Source organism: Pogona vitticeps, chromosome 3 (genome assembly GCF_051106095.1).
Source record: "Pogona vitticeps strain Pit_001003342236 chromosome 3, PviZW2.1, whole genome shotgun sequence".
In the NCBI taxonomy this organism is placed as follows: Eukaryota; Metazoa; Chordata; class Lepidosauria; order Squamata; family Agamidae; genus Pogona; species Pogona vitticeps.
In genome coordinates, this window is record NC_135785.1 from 64,083,500 (window position 1) to 64,103,846 (window position 20,347).

General features: G+C 40.8%; 1 protein-coding gene across 7 annotated transcripts in view; it reads right to left on the bottom strand.

The window, feature by feature from the left end:
* ABLIM1 (actin binding LIM protein 1) overlaps window positions 1-20,347 on the bottom strand; it is a 274,524-nt gene that overhangs the window by 209,632 nt on the left and 44,545 nt on the right. For 4 of the 7 annotated variants that reach the window (XM_078389591.1, XM_078389579.1, XM_078389594.1 and 1 more), the window contains exon 1: window positions 14,029-14,229. The exons of the other annotated variants lie outside the window; for them this stretch is intronic. In XM_078389591.1, the coding sequence (XP_078245717.1) occupies window positions 14,029-14,068 (40 nt within the window). In that variant the 5' untranslated portion in view covers window positions 14,069-14,229. Of the gene's footprint in view, window positions 1-14,028; window positions 14,230-20,347 lie in introns of those variants that run through there. 7 annotated transcript variants of the gene reach the window in all.

Here is a 20,347-nt window from a genome sequence, read left to right on the forward strand (position 1 = left end):
CTTCTTTATTATGTGTCTGCAGAACAATAAACTCCCAAACCATGAGAACTGGTATCCATTTGGCAGAATTACAGCTAATGGAAGCTCTTAATGTGACGCTTACTGGGATTGTAGAGGTATGGAGGTGATTTCATAATGTAACCATCATTATATGAACCGGTGCAGTCTTTACTTAGAGACCGTTCTCCAATCACCATCAAGTATTAGGCAGAGGCCAACTGAGATCTTCTTATTTATGATACTCTAAATCTGAAACATCCTGCCCAGATGAATTTGGGACTTTCCTTCATTACTGTTCCCAAAACCAGGATAAGACCTTTTTAATTTCCAAAGCATTTAGACAGATGCTGGAAACGTTAAAAGCTGCATTCTACTGAATTAGACAAGACCATCTAGAATTGTCACTGAAAGCAAACTTTCTCCAGGATTTCAGGCAAGATTCTTCCTTGAATACTTGCTATTCACCCTGGAGGTCTCCCAGTCAGATACAAAACAGCCTGGCCTTGTTTACTTTCCAAAATGAGATGAGATCATTTGTGTTCAGGATAATGTTCTCTGTTTTCCAAGCTCAGGTGGTTAAGATGAGGTTAAGATGAACAGAGGGGAGGCTGCATTAACAGAAGTATAGTCTCAAAATCCTTTGGGGTACTCGTTCCCCTCTATTCGGTCAAGCCTCATCTTGAGTATTATGTCCAGTTTTGCGCACCGCACTTCAAGAAGGATGCTGACAAATTGGAACAAGTTCAGAGGAGGGTAACAAAGATGGTCAGGGGTTTGGAAACCATGCCCTATGAGGAAAGACAGAAATAACTGGTCATGTTTAACCTGGAGGAAAGAAGTCTGAGGGGAGATACGATAGTACTTTTCAAATACTTGAAAGGCTGTCAGAAGAGGGCCAGGATCTGTTCTCATTCACCCCAGAGTGCAGGATATGCAAGAATGAGTTCATGTTATAGGAAGAAGCCAGATTTTGGTTGAATATCAGGAAAAACTTCCTGTTAGAGCAGTATGGTAATGGTATCAATTACCTTGGGAGGTGGTGAATGTTCCAACACTGGAGGCATTCAAGAGAAATTTAGACAACCACTTGGCAGATATCCTTTGATCTGCATTCCTGCATTGAGTAGGGGGTTGGACTTGATGGCCTTATAGGCCCCTTCCAACTTCATTGTTATATGATTCTATAATCAATAAATATTTTAGCAAATGGTGAGCTGCTCAAGATAGATATTGGTTTAAGGTGCTCAAGGTATGTGCAACTGTTACAATCCTGCTCATAATCCTGTGTAGATTAGTCTGCTTTGAGTTCAGGGTACATCTACATAATACTACAGAAGTGCAAGACACAGATCTAATCCACACCCAGGCCATCATGTGTACCAGTAACCTCAAGGCACTCTTCCACAAAACACATTGGAGTGATTATAGGTCCAATTTGGATGGATATGTTTACTTTCAGTGTTTCAGGAACCACGGGGGAAGAGAAAGAAGCAAAATAACAGGGCAAAATAACAGAAAGCAAATAGACAACCCTTTGCTAATGCAAGGATGAAATAAGTTTACCTGTTAAGATATAAATCACATTCACCGACCACATGTTTGCCTCTGTACCCCCCCAAAAAAACAGGTTTTGCAGCTGGCTGTAACCTGATTTTTGCAAGTCACTCTTACAGTATTTCTGCCAGCAAGAGGCAAATACCTGCTCTTATTTTCTTTAAGTATAGTACATTATCCGGGAAGAGCTCATTTACTCTTGAGGCTTTAGTATATTGAGTGATTTTCAGTCTACAGAGCCATAAAGAACATGGCAGTCTGTCACTGGAAACACGTTATACAAGACTACTCACTTGGACAAAACACAACCAAATGTATCTTTTCTTATTAAAGGCTTATTTGTGTAGGCACTATTTTATACTCCAAATTAACTAAAAGTTTAGTAGTAGAAGTAGCCATGTTACTCTGTGAAGCATTATAAGTTAAGAAAGACAAAAACATGATAGCACCTTAAAGTCTCACTTTTATACTTTTTTAATATGAGCATTCATGGACAAGTCCACTTCACCACTCTTGTGTCTGATGAAGTGGACTTGTTCACGAAAACACACATTAAAAATTAGAAAAGTTAATCTTTAAGGTGCCATCACTTTTTTGTCCTTTTTTTTTTTACTTTTTTATTTATATTTTGCTTTTACTTAGAAAGTTTAGTATGTTGGTTGGATTCTGCTGAATGCTTTGCAGCTGTCCTTCACATGAGAATAGTCCTTTTATGGTGGTCAGAGAACCACCATAAAAGTACTCTAATATTTGATATTCAGGAAAAGGAAAACAGTTAATGCATTTTCCCTACTTCTAAAAAGTTCTAAAACTCTGCTGTTAACAGTAATAGGTTTAATCTAAACCATGCTGGGATTTTGTTTTTAACCCATCCTCTGGCCTTGCTCACTGGTAAAATGCAGTCACCATCGCTGAAGGTGAATTTGCCCCTCTGGCAGATGCCAATTATAGTTAATGGAGAAGAAGGCACAGAAGGAAGAAACTAAAGATGAATGGCAAACTATGGCAAAAGTGGGCATATGCCCGTGTATGCACATAGAGGAAACAAGCAAAGGTAAGCAAGCAGGTATTATATCAGACTACATCTCATTGTCATCTCATTCATGTGGTGCACATCCAGACAACAGGTTGTGGAAGACTGGAAGGGACAGTATGAGTGCTCCATAGGGCCACACCAAAGCTGATGCAGCAGGACTTTTTATCTTGATGCTGCTAACCTTGGGGTTGAAGGATGGGCTTGAATGGCCTTGACCATCTCATTTACTCATGTGAATGCAGTTGAGGTGGCCACAGTTAGTTCTGATCCAGAATTTGTCTTCTGCTACTGGAAAGGCTCAACTTATGGATGGTACCTCCATCTGATTTTGAGGGATCTTTTACTCTCCCCGCACATTACAGCTCACCCTCTTTAACCAAGTCTCCTAACCATCTCTGCAGTCTTTTCAGGCGGCTGGAACAGCTGTCATGGGAACATGGGGCCCCTGCCAGACAAGCCAGATGATGTCATGGAACATGGTCATGGGTTGCAACCACTCTGATGTTTTCAGGTCTCCAGATCAGTGCAGCTTTTCCACTCAGCTTCACTCTTCCTTCCCTTTCCTCCCTTGGGATTGCGAAGGTGACCTTCAAAAGTGGATTCTGCCCTTTGTGCATCAGATTAAGTCCATGGGCCACAGATCAATTCTTGGCCTAAAATTGCCTAGCTATACCACTCATATTGATTATCGTATTGCTCTGTTTCGATCTGAGAATGAACTGAAAATGATAAATCACATACTGTATAAAACAAGACCAAAATTTATTATCCAGACAATTTATTTTTAAAGCCAAGAAATTGGTTTCTTTAAGCTTTAATGATACTCTCAAACAGAAAGTTTAAAATAGGCATAGTGTTCCACAGAAATTACCAGCTTAAATCCTTATGTTCTAAACATATGTTGGACATATTTTCATTCTAGAACTAGCTGGGCAACTTCCACTGATTTTTTTTGGTGAAGAATAGGCTGGAAAGCCAGTGTTTACTGTTTTTGCAGTCATTTTTGTGTCAGTGCCAAATACTTGCATTATTTTTCCTCTAAGTCATCCAACTGATCTGCAAAAAATTAAACTCAGATTTCACCACCTCCAACTCTTATCAAAGCTAAAAACAAGGCCACATATTTCACACTGACAAAGAAAGGGTTTGCATATGCTTTGACTGCCTCAAGTGTCTGAAATGAAAACATCAAACTCTTGTCACTGGAGAAAAACAATACATGAAAGTGAATACGTCTTTTGTCAACCCAATTTAGTGAATTGAAAAGGAGAAAAATAACTGAAGCCATATGTATGTGTCCTTTTTCTGTCACTGCAGATGCTTTACAGAGAAGTAATCACACCAGCCTTTCCCTGTATAAACAAGGTGTGAACGTACTGTGCCAGAATCCAGATTAGGCAGTAAGCTTTCTCTTCTGCTTAGATGGGGACTCAATTGAAGTTAAGCGCTTAGTTACTGTATGAAGCAACTTGCTTGCTTCTAGGGCCCATGAACTGCATAAGAAACCACTGGTTCACTGGAGTGGAAAATTTAAATTTAAACTTCACCCCATTGTCTCTTACCAGAAAAGCAAGACTAAGCCAGCAACATTAGGTACCAGATCCCTACTTAGGATCGTACTTAGAATACATTCACTAAAATAAATTACATAACTTAAGGTATTACAAACGTTGTTCCTGTTGGATTCAATGAATCTACAGATTAGAATTATTGAAATCAACAGGAACTAAATTTGTAATGTTTCAAATAATCTCACTAATTTTAATGAGTGTGCTTGACATATGATTAGCCATGGCAATCCAGAATCTATATGAGTCTACGATTCTGCACGAAGTCCAGTCCATTGCTCTGGAATAAATCTTTTGCATGTTTAAATTAAACATATTTAATGACTAGACTAGTATTCTGGGAGGAGTTTAAAAGGTAAGTACTTGAATTAGTTAATGAAGCACTACCAACAAAACAACATGTGTGCTTCCCATTGCATGTGCTGAAGAATGCACATAACCACCTGCTCAACACATGAGGTCAAAAAATGAAATACTGTAACTTCTCAGTACAACATTGAAAGTGGTGACAGAGTGCACCTCTGCATTCCCCCCACCCAGCTGAATAAGGGAGGAAACAGGATAAAGGCAGCAGCGGCAGCTCAGAGAAGGAACAGAAAGAGTAAGAAATGACAACAATGGTAACTCTAATTTGCCCACTCACTAAGGAAGAAAACAATAGTAGTGGAGGAGGAAGACACCACCTCCCACCCTTCAGGCTGTCTATAGATATAAGTGCTCATTACTTGAATATCCGGCTCTGAGTGCATCCTTGTACCAAGCTACAATAGGAGGAAAGATCTGACAAAGTGCCTATGCCATGGTACAACTGGGTTCTTTTTTAAATTTCCCACAAGCCCCGCCCTTCATTCTGTCTCTCTGAAGACACCTTCAAAGCCAGTTGTTGCTTAGTCGTTAAGTCATGTCCGACTCTTCATGACCCCATGGACCAGAGCACGCCAGGCCCTCCTGTCTTCCACTGCCTCCCAGAGTTTGGTCAAATTCATGTTGGTCACTTCAGTGACACTGTCCAACCATCTTGTCCTCTGTCGTCCCCTTCTCCTCTTGCCTTCACACTTTCCCAACATCAAGGGCTTATTCAGGGAGTCTTTTCTTTTCATGAGATGTCCAAGGTATTGGAGCCTTAGCTTCAGGATCTGTCCTTCCAGTGAACGCTCAGGGTTGATTTCCTTCAAAATGGATAGGTTTGTTCTCCTTGCAGTCCAGGGGACTCTCAAGAGTCTCCTTCAGCACCATAATTCAAAAGCATCAGTTCTTCTGCGGTCAGCCTTCTTTATGGTCCAGATCTCACTTTGATACATGACTACTGGAAAAACCATAACTTTGACTATATGGACCTTTGTCGGCAAAGTGAGGTCTCTGCTTTTTAAGATGCTGTCTAGGTTTGTCATCGCTTTCCTCCCAAGAAGCAGGCGTCTTTTAATTTCGTGGCTGCTGTCCCATCTGCAGTGATCATGGAGCCCAAGAAGGTAAAATCTGTCACTACCTCCATATCTTCCCCTTCTATTTGCCAGGAGGTGATGGGACCAGTGGCCATGACCTAGTTTTTTTGATGTTGAGCTTCAGACCATTTTTGGCGTTCTCCTCTTTCACCCTCATTAAGAGGTGCTTTAATTCCTCCTCACTGTCTGCCATCAGAGTGGTATCATCTGCATATCTGAGGTTATTGATATTTCTTCCGGAAATCTTAATTTTGGCTTGGGATTCCTCCAGTCCTGCCTTCTGATGTATTCTACATATAAGTTAAATACACAGGGAGACAATATACAGCCTTGTTGTACTCCTTTCCCAATTTTGAACCAATCAGTTGTTTCATATCCAGTTCTAACTGTTGCTTCTTGTCCCACATATAGATTTCTCAGGAGGTAGATAAAATGGTCCGGCACTCCTATTTCTTTAAGAACTTGCCATAGTTTGCTGTGGTCCACACAGTCGAAGCCTTTTGCGTAGTCAATGAAGCAGAAGTAGATGTTTTTCTGGAACTCTCTGGCTTTCTCCATAATCCAATACATGTAAAACTAATGGCTGTGGAGATTTATTTTTATTTATTTTATTTATATCCCGCCTATCTGGTCGGATTAGGACCACTCTAGGCAGCTAACAACATAAAATAGTACAATAAATATATATAAAACAATTTTTACATGACAGAAGCATTAAACAAGATGGGAAAAACAATAGGAAAGGGAAAGAAAAGGACATCAGATCTGCTGGACTCAATGAGCACCCTGCCCAGTTACTTTCAATGGTAGCTGCAAACCATTATGTCTCATTCTTCCCATTTTATTCTTTCTTTCTTTCTTTTCTTTCTTTTTTTCTCTCTCCCTCCCTCCCTCCCTTCCTTTCATCTATTTAAAATATTGTTACCCCACCTTTCTCCTTAAAAAGCACACAGCTAAAAACAGTAAGTATACAAATACTAAAAAGGGTCAAACAATATCACACTAAAACACTGTAATCAAGGGCAACACCAAAAGCATCAAAGCAGTAAGACACAACAATCCATTGAAAAACCCCACTCTTGTGGGAGGGAGGCCCAAAGCCTGGGAGCAGCAACAGAGAAGGCCCTCTACTGATAAAACCTGTTTTCAAGGGGGAGAAAATCTCTGAAGTAAGGCATTGTGGCGCAGTGGTTAAACTGCTGTATTGCAGCTAAAACTGTGCTCACGACCTCGGGTTCAAATACCAGGTAGCCAGCTCAAGGTTGACTCAGCCTTCTATCCTTCCGAGGTCGGTAAAATGAGTACCCAGCTCGCAGGGGGGGCAATGTGTAGCCTGCATAATTAACTTATAAACCGCCCAGAGAGTGCTTGAAGCACTATGGGGTGGTATATAAGCAGCACGCTTTGCTTTGCTTTGATTGTTCCTGAATGGTGCAGTCTGCTACTGGGATTGGCACCTTCAGCTATAGATGGGCAATCGCCTGTAAGGAATACAAGAACAAAGGAAAGTAACTTATATTAAGTCAGATCCCAATACTGTCAACAATGACCGGCAGCAGTTCTCCAGGGTTCCAGGAGCTTAAATATTAGAAGAAAGGTCTTGCTCTGACATATGGACTTTCTAAGCACGGAAAAATTCTGAAATACAGTACAAACTTTTCAAATCAAAACAAACAAAGAAAGTCATGTGGTCCTTTTACAATACAAAGGTGAGGGCAAGTGATACCTTTATTAGACCACTATTTTTTTTTAAAAAAAGTTCAATATGAGACAGCCCTTTGCTTGATGAGTTAGGAAAGAGAATCCAACTGGCAGCCACCAGGAGTGTAATTTGAAAGCTACGGTACATTCCTGACCTGTTCTCAGCCTATATTTTGGAATTTCCTTTTAAGAAACAAGCCTGATAGGGACATCTGCCATGATTTGGGGGACTTTCATACATTTTTTGTGTGCTATCCATAATATATTGATGCACAGCTTGATGAAGACTGGTAAAGGTCAAAAACTAGCATTTTAAAAAAAATAATAGTGCAATAAAGGTATTGTGTACCCTAGCCCTTGAGTTGTGTAAGAACTACATGGTTCGCTTTGTTTTATCAAAGCAAGCAATTCTCTTGAGCTTTTTCATGTATCACAGTGCCATTTGAAAACTAAGCCAGCTGATTTTCATCTCTGAATAGTACACTGAATTCAGTGTCTAAATGACCAGCAGTGGAATTAATAATGTTCCGAACTTGTTTTGGCACGTTCTGGAGCCAACACCCTGCATTACTTCATCTGTGAAACACATTTGCAAAATGCTCCACCTCTTTAGAACAGCAGGGTTCAAAAAGACAGAGGCTATTCACATCAAAACCTTTCATACTTTAATTCTACACACCCATGCTCTTTCTTGCAAGTGCCAACGTTTTCAGTAAGCCACCAGCCTGCAAGCACTGTATCTATGCGTTCCTCCAAGTGGTGAATTTAGAAAAAATAAATTGCTATTTTTATAGTGCTCCTGCCCACACTTGAAATTACTTCCCACCCAGTTGTATGCTCTCCAAGCAGAATGAGATAGAGTTATTTTTAAGTCCTAAATTTGAAAAGTGAAATCTATCACAGTCCCATGTATCATCTTCACACATAAGCTGCACTATGAAATATATTTGTGGGTAGAACGAACTGCTTCTCATAACTTCACGTTCCAAAAAGATAAGTTGGAGCAGCACACCTAACTGATGAGCAGCTTTGTGTAGAAACATTGGGGAATCTCTTCTAGGAAAAGCAAGAAATGTTCCAAATGAAGTGATTTGCATGGCAAACCCAATATAGTCACTCCAGGGTCTCAGAGGCAGTTTTTTCCAGTCACCTGTTACTTGATCTGGAGCTCGGAAATGTTTCTTTTCTGGACGAAAATTCCCAGAATTGCTTAGCCATCATGACCAGTGACCACAGATTGCTGGGGGATTCTGAGAAGTGTGAACTAAGCCTCTGATTTTTCCAAGTCCTGACCCCATATCTTTCATTAAAGAGAGCAGGAACTGAACCTGGAACTTTTAAGATACAACATATGTCTTGTAGCACCAAACCATGGTCCCATGTTGTCATTTTTTAAAGGAAGTTTCTAGAAATGACTTAGCTCTAAGGCAAGGGTAGAGAACCTTTGGCCTTCCAGATATTTCAGACTTATTTCCCACAACCCTTTACCATCAGCTGAACACAGTCCAAAACATCTGGAAAGTCAAAAGTTTCCAACCCCATACTCAATGCAATGTTGATTTGACCTAGGTAGCCTATACCAGTGATTCCCAAGCCACCTGCTGTAGTGGATTAGCAATTTCTCCACACCTCCCCTTCAATATGATAGGGACTGCTGTAAGGTTGCCAATTTTGCGGATACTGAAAAAAATACTCTGAAAACATATTTCTTTCTGAGCATCTGACTGAAGACCAGTAACTGACAGCACTCAGAAAAACACTGGTCTGTGGACCACGACTTCAAGAAATATGAGCCTACTCTATCTTTCTCAGCTCTATAAATGTTATTCAGCAAGTTCATATTCAGGGGGATTTTGTTTAGCAGAGTTTTCCAAATAAGCTTTTAAGGCTCTCAGGCATCTGAAAGAGAATTATTCTTGAAATAGTATAGGCTGCCATATGAAACATCCTTCTTCACTAGGAGTAGATAACTGGTAGCATAGCTCTGTCTTTCGTATTCTCAATCCCCTCTCATCCAAAGAAATTATAGAATTTGAAGGAACACAACTGTTTTCTAGTATAACTCCTTGAACTCATAAACCATTCTTATCCCCATTTTTTTCTAGCAAGAATGGGCAATTAAAAGACCTGAGCTAAGATGAGACTCTAAAACTCCTTCTTTTACACGGGAAGGTGGAATCTTTGGCTCTCCAGATATTTTGCATTTTAGCCTTAAGAAGCCTCAGCCAACATAGTTCGTGTTATTTGTTTTTAGAAGGTAGATTCCAAAATACATCTCCTGTCTGTGCCCTATGCCAGGTCAAGCACGCAAAAGAGGAGGAGCCAGATTCGTGGAATGTCATGCAGCATTTTAACACATATACACTCCTGCATTAATTTATATATCTGGATTAGAATGCATCACATGGGGGCGGTGAGCAAAACTCAGAATACCAAAGACTGTCTTCAGATTCGAAATGCACCCTTTCCTTTATACTACAATGCTGCAGATAAAGTTTATTCTGTACATATTATTATAATGATTTTCTGTTTTTTAGTTGTAGCGTATAGCAGCCTAATGACAAGCTTCTCATCTACAGATGAGAAAAAGAGGTTACTAACCTGTAACCATAGTTCTTCGAGTGGTCCTCTGTGAATTCACACATATGGGTCTTGTCTGCGCCTGCACTGACGTTCTCGGAAGATTCTAGAGCTAAAAGTAACAATTTTATAGTGTGATTCCCCCACGAGGCACATGCTCCTCCCACCCACCATTCCCCTCCATTCCCAAAATTTGTCCGCCGGGAAAGGAGTTATGCAATAATTAAATTAAATTACCCATGACGGACAGAGGGGAGGATGGGTGGGTAGTGTGAATTCAAAGAGGACCATTCGTGTGTCCCTGAGGGCAGGGGGCTGAGATGATCTGCCACGAAGTTTGTTTTATTTATTTATTTAGCTTATATGCCGCCCATTTAGATGTTGTCTTCTGTTGAAATGTGTCGTGCTATGGGGAAGATGTGGTTCTGATAACACCATTCCCATATATCGACAGTAAGGGGAGAAAGAATGGGTACCTCCCTGCTTGTAGACACAATATAGAGCTGTTGTGTTGTCCCTTGCAAGTTGAACAACCTGACCTTTGATGAGAGGGAGGAACACATGGGGTGCTTTTTGAGAAACTTGATGTCGACACCATGCGTCTTGTAAAGGTTGTCAGTTCTTCGTGAAATCTGCATTGTGGAATGAGGTTAATCCCAGGTTTCTTTGATGAGTTTTAGTACAGATTTGTTGAAAGTCAAGCTGAGTGGAGGGGATCTCTCCTGGTTAATGTTGTCAAACACCAGGTCAGCCTCTGGTGATGGTGGTTCTTCAGTGCTAAGTTGCAGTGCTCGAGCCATCCTGGATATAAGTTGGGGGGTATGAAGAGAAATCCTCCAAGGGGGAGGAAAGATGATTATCCATTGTGTCATCAGGAGATCCAAGGATGAATGGGAAGGAACTTCGGAGTGATCGTCCTCAGATGAGGAGGATGAGTTAGGCGATGATGGATAGCCTGGGTCAGGAAAATGAGGAAGATGTTCATGATACCGAGGCTCTTGAACTTCTGCAGGCTCCAAAGGGTTTTGAGTAATGTGTAGTGATTGAGATGGGATCGAGTGATTGTGCTTCTTCTATCTCAATGTCGACTTAGACAGTTTAGAGCAGTGGTCCCCAACCTTGGGCCTCCAGATGTTCCTGGACTACAACTCCCAGAAGCCTTCAACACCGCCTCTGCTGGCTAGGATTTCTGGGAGTTGAAGTCCAAAAACATCTGGAGGCCCAAGGATGGGGACCACTGGTTTAGAGGGTTGAGCTGGGATCGATGTCGAAGCATGCGGTGAGGATTTTCAAGATTGATGTCGACTTTTAGGTGAAGGTGGCTGAGAGTGATCCAGTGTACAACGAGCCCGTTTCTGTTGTTCGGAATGGTATAATTCGTAGTGAGATTGCCACGGGGATGGGTCAAAAAAGTGATACGGCATCATGGGGAATGGGAAGTAATTTCCATATGCTGTCATAGGTCCTGGTGGTGCAAAATGCCTCCTTTTTTCCATACGCTTTCTAGGACAGGAAGGAGGTGTATTGGGATCGGATGCCGAACTTTCAACTGCCCGCCCTGATGCAGGGTTGGAATGGGCTGAGGCCGGGCTCGATGGGGGCATAGCCACAAAGAGGCCAAAGTTCGGTGTCAAGTTCAATGCCATGGTAGAGGCTGTAAGTTGTCTAGGGGGGGGTGGGGTAAAAATCGAATAAATAAATAAACAAAATAAATACGTTGTTGAGCCTCATCTCTGTCGGAATTTGAGTCGTGAGCCTCCCTCGAAGACTCCTCTAAGATGGGCAAGGGTAGAAAAGGCTGGGGGGGGGTTCAATGCGAGAGGATTTGTCTCGCTTAGACTTTTTTACAGTTGACAGACTTCTTTTTCTCAGTGAGATCGTGCTCCCGAGAAGATGACTTAGCGGTAGCGGACTATCTTTGTTTAACAGTGGATATGGTTTTCTCTGCAGGCTCCTTAGGTGGTAAAACGGATGCCCCTGAATCAGAAGCAGGCAGTCCTGAAGTGAGCCTTTCACCCAATGAACTGGGGGATCTTACCGCCTCCATGGATGGTGTAGGAGGGTTCATCGCCATTTGCCAGAGGTTAGATCTCAGCCTCTGCAGTCTTTGCTTCAAGGCTTGTCTTGTTAGATTTTTACAGGCAGCGCAAGAATGGGTTGGGTGATTTTTGCCCAAACGAGTAGACGTTGTCTAGAGGGGCGGGGTAATAAGTCTAATAAACAAACAAACAAACAAACAAACAAACAGAAAAGCTACTTATCGTGACTGTCTGAGAGAGTGCTTCTGTTCACACAAGTAATGCAGCATTTGAAGTGTGCCGGAGAGGCCATAAGAAGGGAGAGGTAGACGCAGACTGGGAGGAGGGGGGAATCAAAACGGTGGGAAAGCAAAAATGCAGCGAAATGAAGAGTAATTAAAGAATACGAAAAGATCAATCAAGAGACGAAATAGTCTCAAAAAAAGGAGTTCAAGGCTCGTTCAGTCTTTCCAGCTCAGCGGAAAAAAGGAACTGAAAGGAATGGTGGGTGGGAAGAGCATGCGCCTCGTGGGGGAATCATACAATAAAACTGTTACTTTTAGCTCCAGAATTTTCCAAGAACGTCAGCACAGGCACAGACAAGACCCATATGTGTGCATTCACAGAGGCCACGAAGAAGAAATAACCATTCTGAACAATGGCACCAGGGCAAAAAAGAAAACAGCGAGATTTGTTTAGGCATAGTACAGGAAAGAAAAGATAACACACATGGTCACAAAAGCCTCTAGGGCTGACTTCCATGTCCTCAAGTCTAGCTCTCTCTGTAACTAAGGAGAGATAAGAAACAGGAAGTGTCTTCAGAGAGAGAGAGAAGAAACCCTAAGACTATCAATCTGCATATAGATTTAGAAAGTTGAACGGGGGGGAGGGAAATCTGGGGTGTTAAACCAAACGAAATAATTCTGTGTTTCTAAATAATATCATCTCAAAGGCAGTCTCTGAGAGAAGAACAAACCAACACACACAACTGACTAGTTCTATTTGAAGAATGACCTTTCCATTTATTTGATACTCTATGATTCTTTATGTGGTTCACACCCTGGTAAAGCTCCCTGGATTATTATATAATTTAGCAGCAAATGTTCTGTCCAAACTAGTATTTCTTTGCCACTTGTTAAGGCTGTGCAAGTTCTGCTCTTAACAAGCAGGCACATGCAAAAGCATTCTAAAGTATGACTGAATCCAGTTTTTAATATGTGAGCCAAAAGGTAAAAGTGATCATGTCACACACACCTGTTCACAACATTGCAACCTGTCTGAAACCAGCTACTAATAGTGCATGGAATTATTTGTAATGACACTCTTATAAGCAAGAGAAGTGCATCCCCACAATAAGCTTTTATCCATCCTGACAGTCATCCCATGTCTCATTTTGACATGATTACTCTTCTTATAAGAAAATCCTTAATTCCTGGGAACTGAACTTTCTATGACAGCATATGGTTCACTTTGCAAGATAATAGTCTAAATAAATACCAGTTTTATGGGTGTACATGCTGGCAGTGACTTACTAATATTGCACATGATGGCTCTTTTACTTTGCCAAAGCTCTGATTAAGCAACAAATGCGAACACTGTGTTTCAGTCCACTTACAAAGACAGCCAGTAGAGTTTCCTCTATTAAAAAGTTAGTGTTAGGTATGTTCCCATTCTGTCTACTAATTCAGTGTATCTTGAAAATTTTACACATTTATTCAACAACAGCAGTTAGTTCAAAAAGAAGTGAACTGCATTATCTACTTCTAATTCTTGGTCACCCTGAAAACATGATCAGAATGTGAATCAGACACATCAAATGCTCAAAGGAGGAGAGTTACTTAAGAGACTATATCCATATTAAATATGTCTTCCTTCCTGATACTGTGTCCACAACATAATGAAAACCAGATTAGCATTTCCAGACAAGAACACTTGGTACTCATATAGCTAAATGGAATACTCCTATTTTTAAGAGATCAACTCCTGTAAATCACACGCTCAGTTCACGGCAGAGTAACTTCCCTGATTTGCTTCCTGCTTGGTGACACAAAGAATAACATCCTGCATGCTGTTTAAACGATCTAATATTGTGAGAGACATTTATATAGGAGGGCTAGCTCAGGACAGACCTTGGCTGCTTTCAGAGCTCTGGTGGATAAGCAACTCCATGTCTTTCCGTCAGATGCAACGTCTCCACCACACACACAGCCTAGAAAAGCTCTGGTTTCCCCAAAGGCAGAGAAGGAAAACCAGTGCCTTGGAGTGACTGCCCCCGCGCTCTCGCTCTCTCACTCACTTGCTCTCTCTCCCTTAGCAAGCTGTTCAGCACTGAGGAGGAGTGGCCATGTCAGGCAGGGTGTGCCACTGCTGCTCCCAAGAGTTGTTAAAAGAACAGCACGGATTTGCCTTTTGCAAAGCAACTTTATCATCCTGCTTTCTCAGGCAGAGCACTTCACAATGTGTGAATGCAGCACTATTTTTTTCACTCAAATGCAAGAGGCCACAGAGGAATGGGACACATACTGGAAAGGTGACAAACTCAAGAGCATGATTGTGTCCCCCTTTTGGAGTACAACTCCCAGAATCCCCCTGCAAATGTGGACACGAGGTTAAAAAATTATATGAACTTATTGTAATAAAGAAGAATTCACTTTTCTAATCTCTGGACAAGCAGAAAAACTTCAATTTGGTTACTGGGGAGGCAAGTAATGAGACAGAAGGCAGAAACCTGCTGTCAGGGGCAAAGACAAGAAATCAACTGGTTTCACTATCCAAAATATTTCATCTGAGTTTTCAGAATCTAAGCTGAGTATCAGCTACACATTTTTAAAATTTATTTGCTACATTTATATCCCATTTTTCTTCCATCGAGTTCAAGTCAATGCACATGGGTCTCCTCCTCTCCCCTTTATACTCACAGCAATCCTGTGAAATTGTACAGACTCATAGAATATGACTGGCCATAGGTTACCCAGTGAGTTTCAAGGCTGTGGTTGGGATCTGAATCTAAGTCTCCTTAATCACAGTCCTTGTTACCTACATACATCATTATGTCTGCTCTGCACTCCAGCTTTTGGTGTGTGTTATGTACCTGAACATGAATACCAGGGGCACAATGTTCGTTTGTTTGTTTTTGTTTGTTTGTTTGTTTGTTCAAAACAAGGCATAACACTCCATTAAAAAAACAAAACAACCCTCTGACAGTCAATCACTAAGGGAAAGCTTGTCTGAAAAGAAAGGTCTTTACCTGCTTGCGGAAGGACAGCAAAGATGGGGCCAGCCTGGTCTCTTACAGGAGGGACTTCCAGAGTCTGTAAGGAGCAACAAAAAAGACTCTCTCCTATGTTCCCACCAAATGGACCTGTGAGAGTGGTGGGATTGAGAAAAAGGCCTCCCCTCATTAGACTCATAAAGGGAGATATGGTCCTTGAAATAGCTTGAACCCAGGCCATTTAGGGCTTTATAGGTTAAAACCATCACTTTGAACTGTGCCTGGAACTGGATTTGCAGCCAGTGGAGCTGCTATAAGAGGAGGATTATGTGATCCATGGAACCAGCTCCACTTAACAGTATGGTTGTAGTCTAATCATAAGCCCGATTCTAGATGTTACTCCATCAACACTAAATTTCATTTCAAGAAAGCTACTTGGTTCTTTTATTCATCTAGCCAAATGGTTCCCATGCTTGGGGTTCCGAATGTTCTTGGGCTACAATTTCCAGAAGTTTGTGCTGACTAGAGCTTCTGGGAAAAGCTGTCCATTTATCCAAGCACACATTTGTGAATCTGCAGGAAAAAAAAACTTATCACACATTCAGTGTCTGCAGGTGGGTCCTAGTGTGAGAAAGACCACCTAGGATAGAAGGAAGTTGGTGCCATAAAGTAAAAAAAAAAAAAAAAAGCTGTTGATTTATCATTCTTGATTTTTTTTCTTCCTGCCTGGAAATGGGAGAAGCACTGATGGAATTTCTGCTGCCAGTCCCGAAACAACTTAGTTAATAATATACATCATCATTTTAAAAGGTGAAATGGTGTAATTTGCTGTTCCACCTCAGGCAGAAAATACTACCGATGAAGACAGTAAAATAATTGGGCGGCGGGGGGATTAGGGTGTTACAGACTCATCACATGTGAATTATTATTGAGCAGCTTCACTTTATCTAAAAATCTTGACACTATCGCACAAGGTCAATGGCCACAAACACCTGCCCCAAGAACATCAGTCAATTCATTTTACAGTGGACCCTTGACTTAAAGACGGCTTGACTTACAGACTTTTTGAGTTACAGACTTCTCTGGCCGCAAAATTTAGGTTTGACTTGCAGCCTGAGAATTGACTTACAGACCAGAAAAAAACCAAAATGGAACAAAAACGGCCTGTTATGGGATTAATCGGTTTTCAATGCACTGTAGGTCAATGGAGACTTGACCTACAGACTTTTTGACTTGAGAACCGCCTTCCAATACGGATTAAGTTCTCAAGTCAAGACCCCACTGTACTGGGTGCTTTAGCAGCATCTGGGCTAAGACTCTGCCATTCCCAGAAGACCACTGATGTTTCCAAAAGGTTATGAATAGCAGTAATATAGTATATTGTCATAATGTGGGTCCATAGCAAATCCACAGCATATGTCAAACCAAACATGATTGTGGGATGGGGGCCTGGAGGTTTCTGTGTGGACATCTGCTCACATGTTTTTATAGTACCTTGATGTTCAAGCAGAGTGATAGTGCCATGACACAAGGCTGGTAGCAATCTTCTTCAGGCCTGCTATCTTCATTTTGTTTCTTAAATAACTAAAGATCACATGGCTAGAATTTCTAGCCAAGATGGTTTTGAACTCTTCTGTTTCTGCCTACATAACAAGTTTCTTAATGGTCAGCCTGATAAAGATTTCTGAAGGACTCATATGTTTTATATGTTTTTAATTACTCAATGTATTTTAATCAGTTTTATAGTTTAATTGTTTAATGTATATTTTATTGTGTTTTTAATTCCCTTCTTTTTAATACTGTGAGCGTTCTTGAATTCCCTTCTCAGGAGAAAGGCAGACTACGAATAAGACAAATAAATAAATAAAATCTTGCATTCTAAACCATATTTTGGTAGTCTCATAAAGATATTTTCCAACTTGTGATTTCACACATGAATAAACTATTTTCTTCCTCTAATATTCCGCTCTCATTCTTTTTTCTAATGCAGTTGGTGGTATTGCCCAACAGCAAACACCTGTTGCAATGGAGTAAATGCCAGAAACAATGGGCCCTGCAGATCCAACATGCGTTGCTGCTGCTCATCACTGCCATACATATGTAGTGGCTGTTTTTTTTACTTTCAGAAACATTTTTATGAGGGTAGAAAAGCAGCAGTATTACATCAAAAGCTGTAAAAGCAATGACCCCATGAAGCTACATCTGCCCTTTTAATTCCCTCAGACGGCTTCCAAGATGACTTAGATATTAATTGTTGCTGCTGCTTACCAATACTTGGCATACCCGTCTGGAAGGTAACCACTAGGATGATGTTAAGGGAGGCTCTGGTGGGTAATTTGTCCTGTAGTAAAGAGTATAGTAGGGAAAAAGAGAAGGCAATGTGCCACACTTTGAATAGTCAACTGCAAAAATCCCAGCTTTCAGGATAAGAATGTGTAACAGCTGAGGTGGATGTGCTGGGCCACTGGAGGCCATGCCAGTTTTCTGACGCAAGTACTGTGAGCCTTCCGCAGGTCAATTCTACAGTTTTCACACTATTAACTAGTATCATCCTTTCCCAGGGTAAATAATGCCCTTTCCCCCATTTTCTCCTCCTACTCCAATGTAACCAACCATACCTGTCAAACAGATTGTCTGAAAGAGCTTCCTCTTTAAATCAAGTAGTTAACCTGATGTTCCTAAATTATAAACTATAGATAGCAGGGTGAGGAACTGTAGCCAGAAGCATACTATTGGACTATTCGCATCAGCCCTTGCCAGCACAGCCTATGATGAGTGACTGTCACCACCACCTGAGTGGATCTTTTGGGGGCTCTTTTTAGATTATTTATGGATCGGTGAAGGATTGGCCACTTATGCTTTATGTTTGTAAACCATGCAGAGTAGTGGCGTGCCACTAGATGGATGGTGTAAAAATTCAATAAATAAATAGAATCACAGTGCCCTTGTATAGGAAGTTGGTCTGAGAACCAGTGAGAGGTTGCTTCTGAGGTAAGCTCAGAAATTAACGCAAATATCCCTGTGCCCCTATCATACTGGCTTTCAAAGAAGTTCTCAAACTTAACCATATCTTTGCATGTTGAGATCCTGCCAATCAGAGTTTGTTTTAACTGTGAACATTCTGTATTTTTTAAGATTAATCGGTTAAAAATATGTGTCAAGCTCACCTTGGAGGAAAAAATCCATAGGAAATATCCACCTTGCACCTCTTTCCACTCATTTGCCAACTAGTTGTAATCTTAAACACAACAGCTGTTCAGTGTTTGATGGCTATACATACAACACACACACACTTGTTCTTCTGTGTGCTGTTCCTAATTAAAAGCATCCACAGGAGAGGGTGAGAGAAAATAGAGCATATAGCCCAGTACCTTTCCCTGGATAAACATTATCCCTCCAGCTTTGAAAAAATGTGTCATTTTCTCATTAGCAAAAATGTTGCAGTTTTTTTAAAGGTGTAATGTTTCATTTTAATATAAAACATTACACTTTTAAAAAGGTGAATTGAATCAATGACAAACATTGAAACAAAATGTTTGAAATAAAAGCAGGTAAGTTCAAATGTTGGAAAACCATATCTCTACCTCCGGATCTTAAAACCTAAATATATAAGTTCTGGAATACTTACTAAAATTCTCTGCCCCTGCTATCTTTCTGCTTCCTGTGCAATGAAAGGCTGGCACACCTGGCCTATATTCTTCCCCTGGTGTACTTCAGTTCCCTACTCTTAGTTTTGTGACAAGATCTTTCTACTTCTCTGAGAGAAAGTATTTAAAGCATTTAAACCTTTATTCTGTTTCTAAAACCGGGAAAGTCAAGTAGGTACTGGAAGTCATAATTTGGGCCTGAAAAGCAGCTATTTTCTACAAGTTGCAAGAGGATTCATTATGACTACTCAAGCCGCAAGGAAAAAAGAAGATGGAATGGTCTCTGAAACTTTTCTTTTATTTCACATGTTTGAGGCCAAGAGTGGACACTAGAAACTACTTAGGGGGCCCTGCTTCAAAGAAAGTCCACCCACCCTGCCTTGAGCTCCTGCTGTGCTGTTCTGAAACAGTTCACATTATAAGAGAAGACTTCATTCATGCAAATCCCTCCCTCCTGCCTCCACTTGCTGCTCTCTTTTAATCACCAAATGTACTTAGCACTCATTAGTTAATTAATCCTTGCATCCCTTGCTCTCCAACCCCTGCATACACATGCACAGATGAACACACACACATGCGCACACCTTTCTCTGTAGCAAACAAATGTACGTAATTATTCTGTTTAATAGATTGGGAGATCAAACTAAGCAGAAAGACTCTGAATTTAACACATTTGCCAACCCCAGCTCCATTCAGGCAGAACAAAGCAGAGACAAAAAGTTCCTGGGGGAGGGGAAGATGAGTAGCTAGAAAACATTAAAATGAAAGCAAAAATATCCAAGAGTCACACCTTCTTGAGCTTGTGTTTTGATCTAGGAACATCTTTCCTTCCAAATTCTGGATGTACTCAATTTACCAATTTAGGAAAGATGGAAGGCTGAGTCAACCTTGAACCGGCTACTTGAGCCCATCAGGATCAGACTCAGGTCACGAGCACAGTTTTGACTGCAGTACTGCAGTTTAACCACTGCACCATGAGGTCATGACTCCAGGGGAGTATGAGAATTCAAAATACTTAAACCAATAAATTAATCCATCAAGATTAAAAAATCCTTCTGTTCACACAAATAAGAGGACTGAGAATGGTTGACAGTTTATTGTTAAGCTTCCAGTATTGACTACAAAACTGTAATCTTCTTTGGTGCTTTTCCAAAGTTCAGGACAGCTGGTGAATCTGACAACATTAAATGCTTTCTTTTGATGGTGGGGGGAGCAAGTCTACACACGTCAGAAAAACACCACATCAAAGTGGATTAATTGGCTTCCAAACTGACATCTCATAGCATACTGTACACTTTTTTCCCTTTGCTCTGGAGTTTATATATAGTATAACGGAGCCTGACATTGTTATGGAAAGGGAAAAACCTCAAAGTCAAATAATTTTAATTCCATGGGGTGATTGTGTGTAAAACAGGAGTTATTATAGATTAAGGAAGGATTAAAAGGTTGCATGTGGATTCAATCTGGGTCCCACAAAAGGAATCAAAAGTGAATAAAAGTCCTGGGAATCACCCTTCATGACAAAGTATTTTGTGCTAAAAATGGGTACAAGAATCTAAAGTATTTTTAAATCTTTTAATTAATTGACTG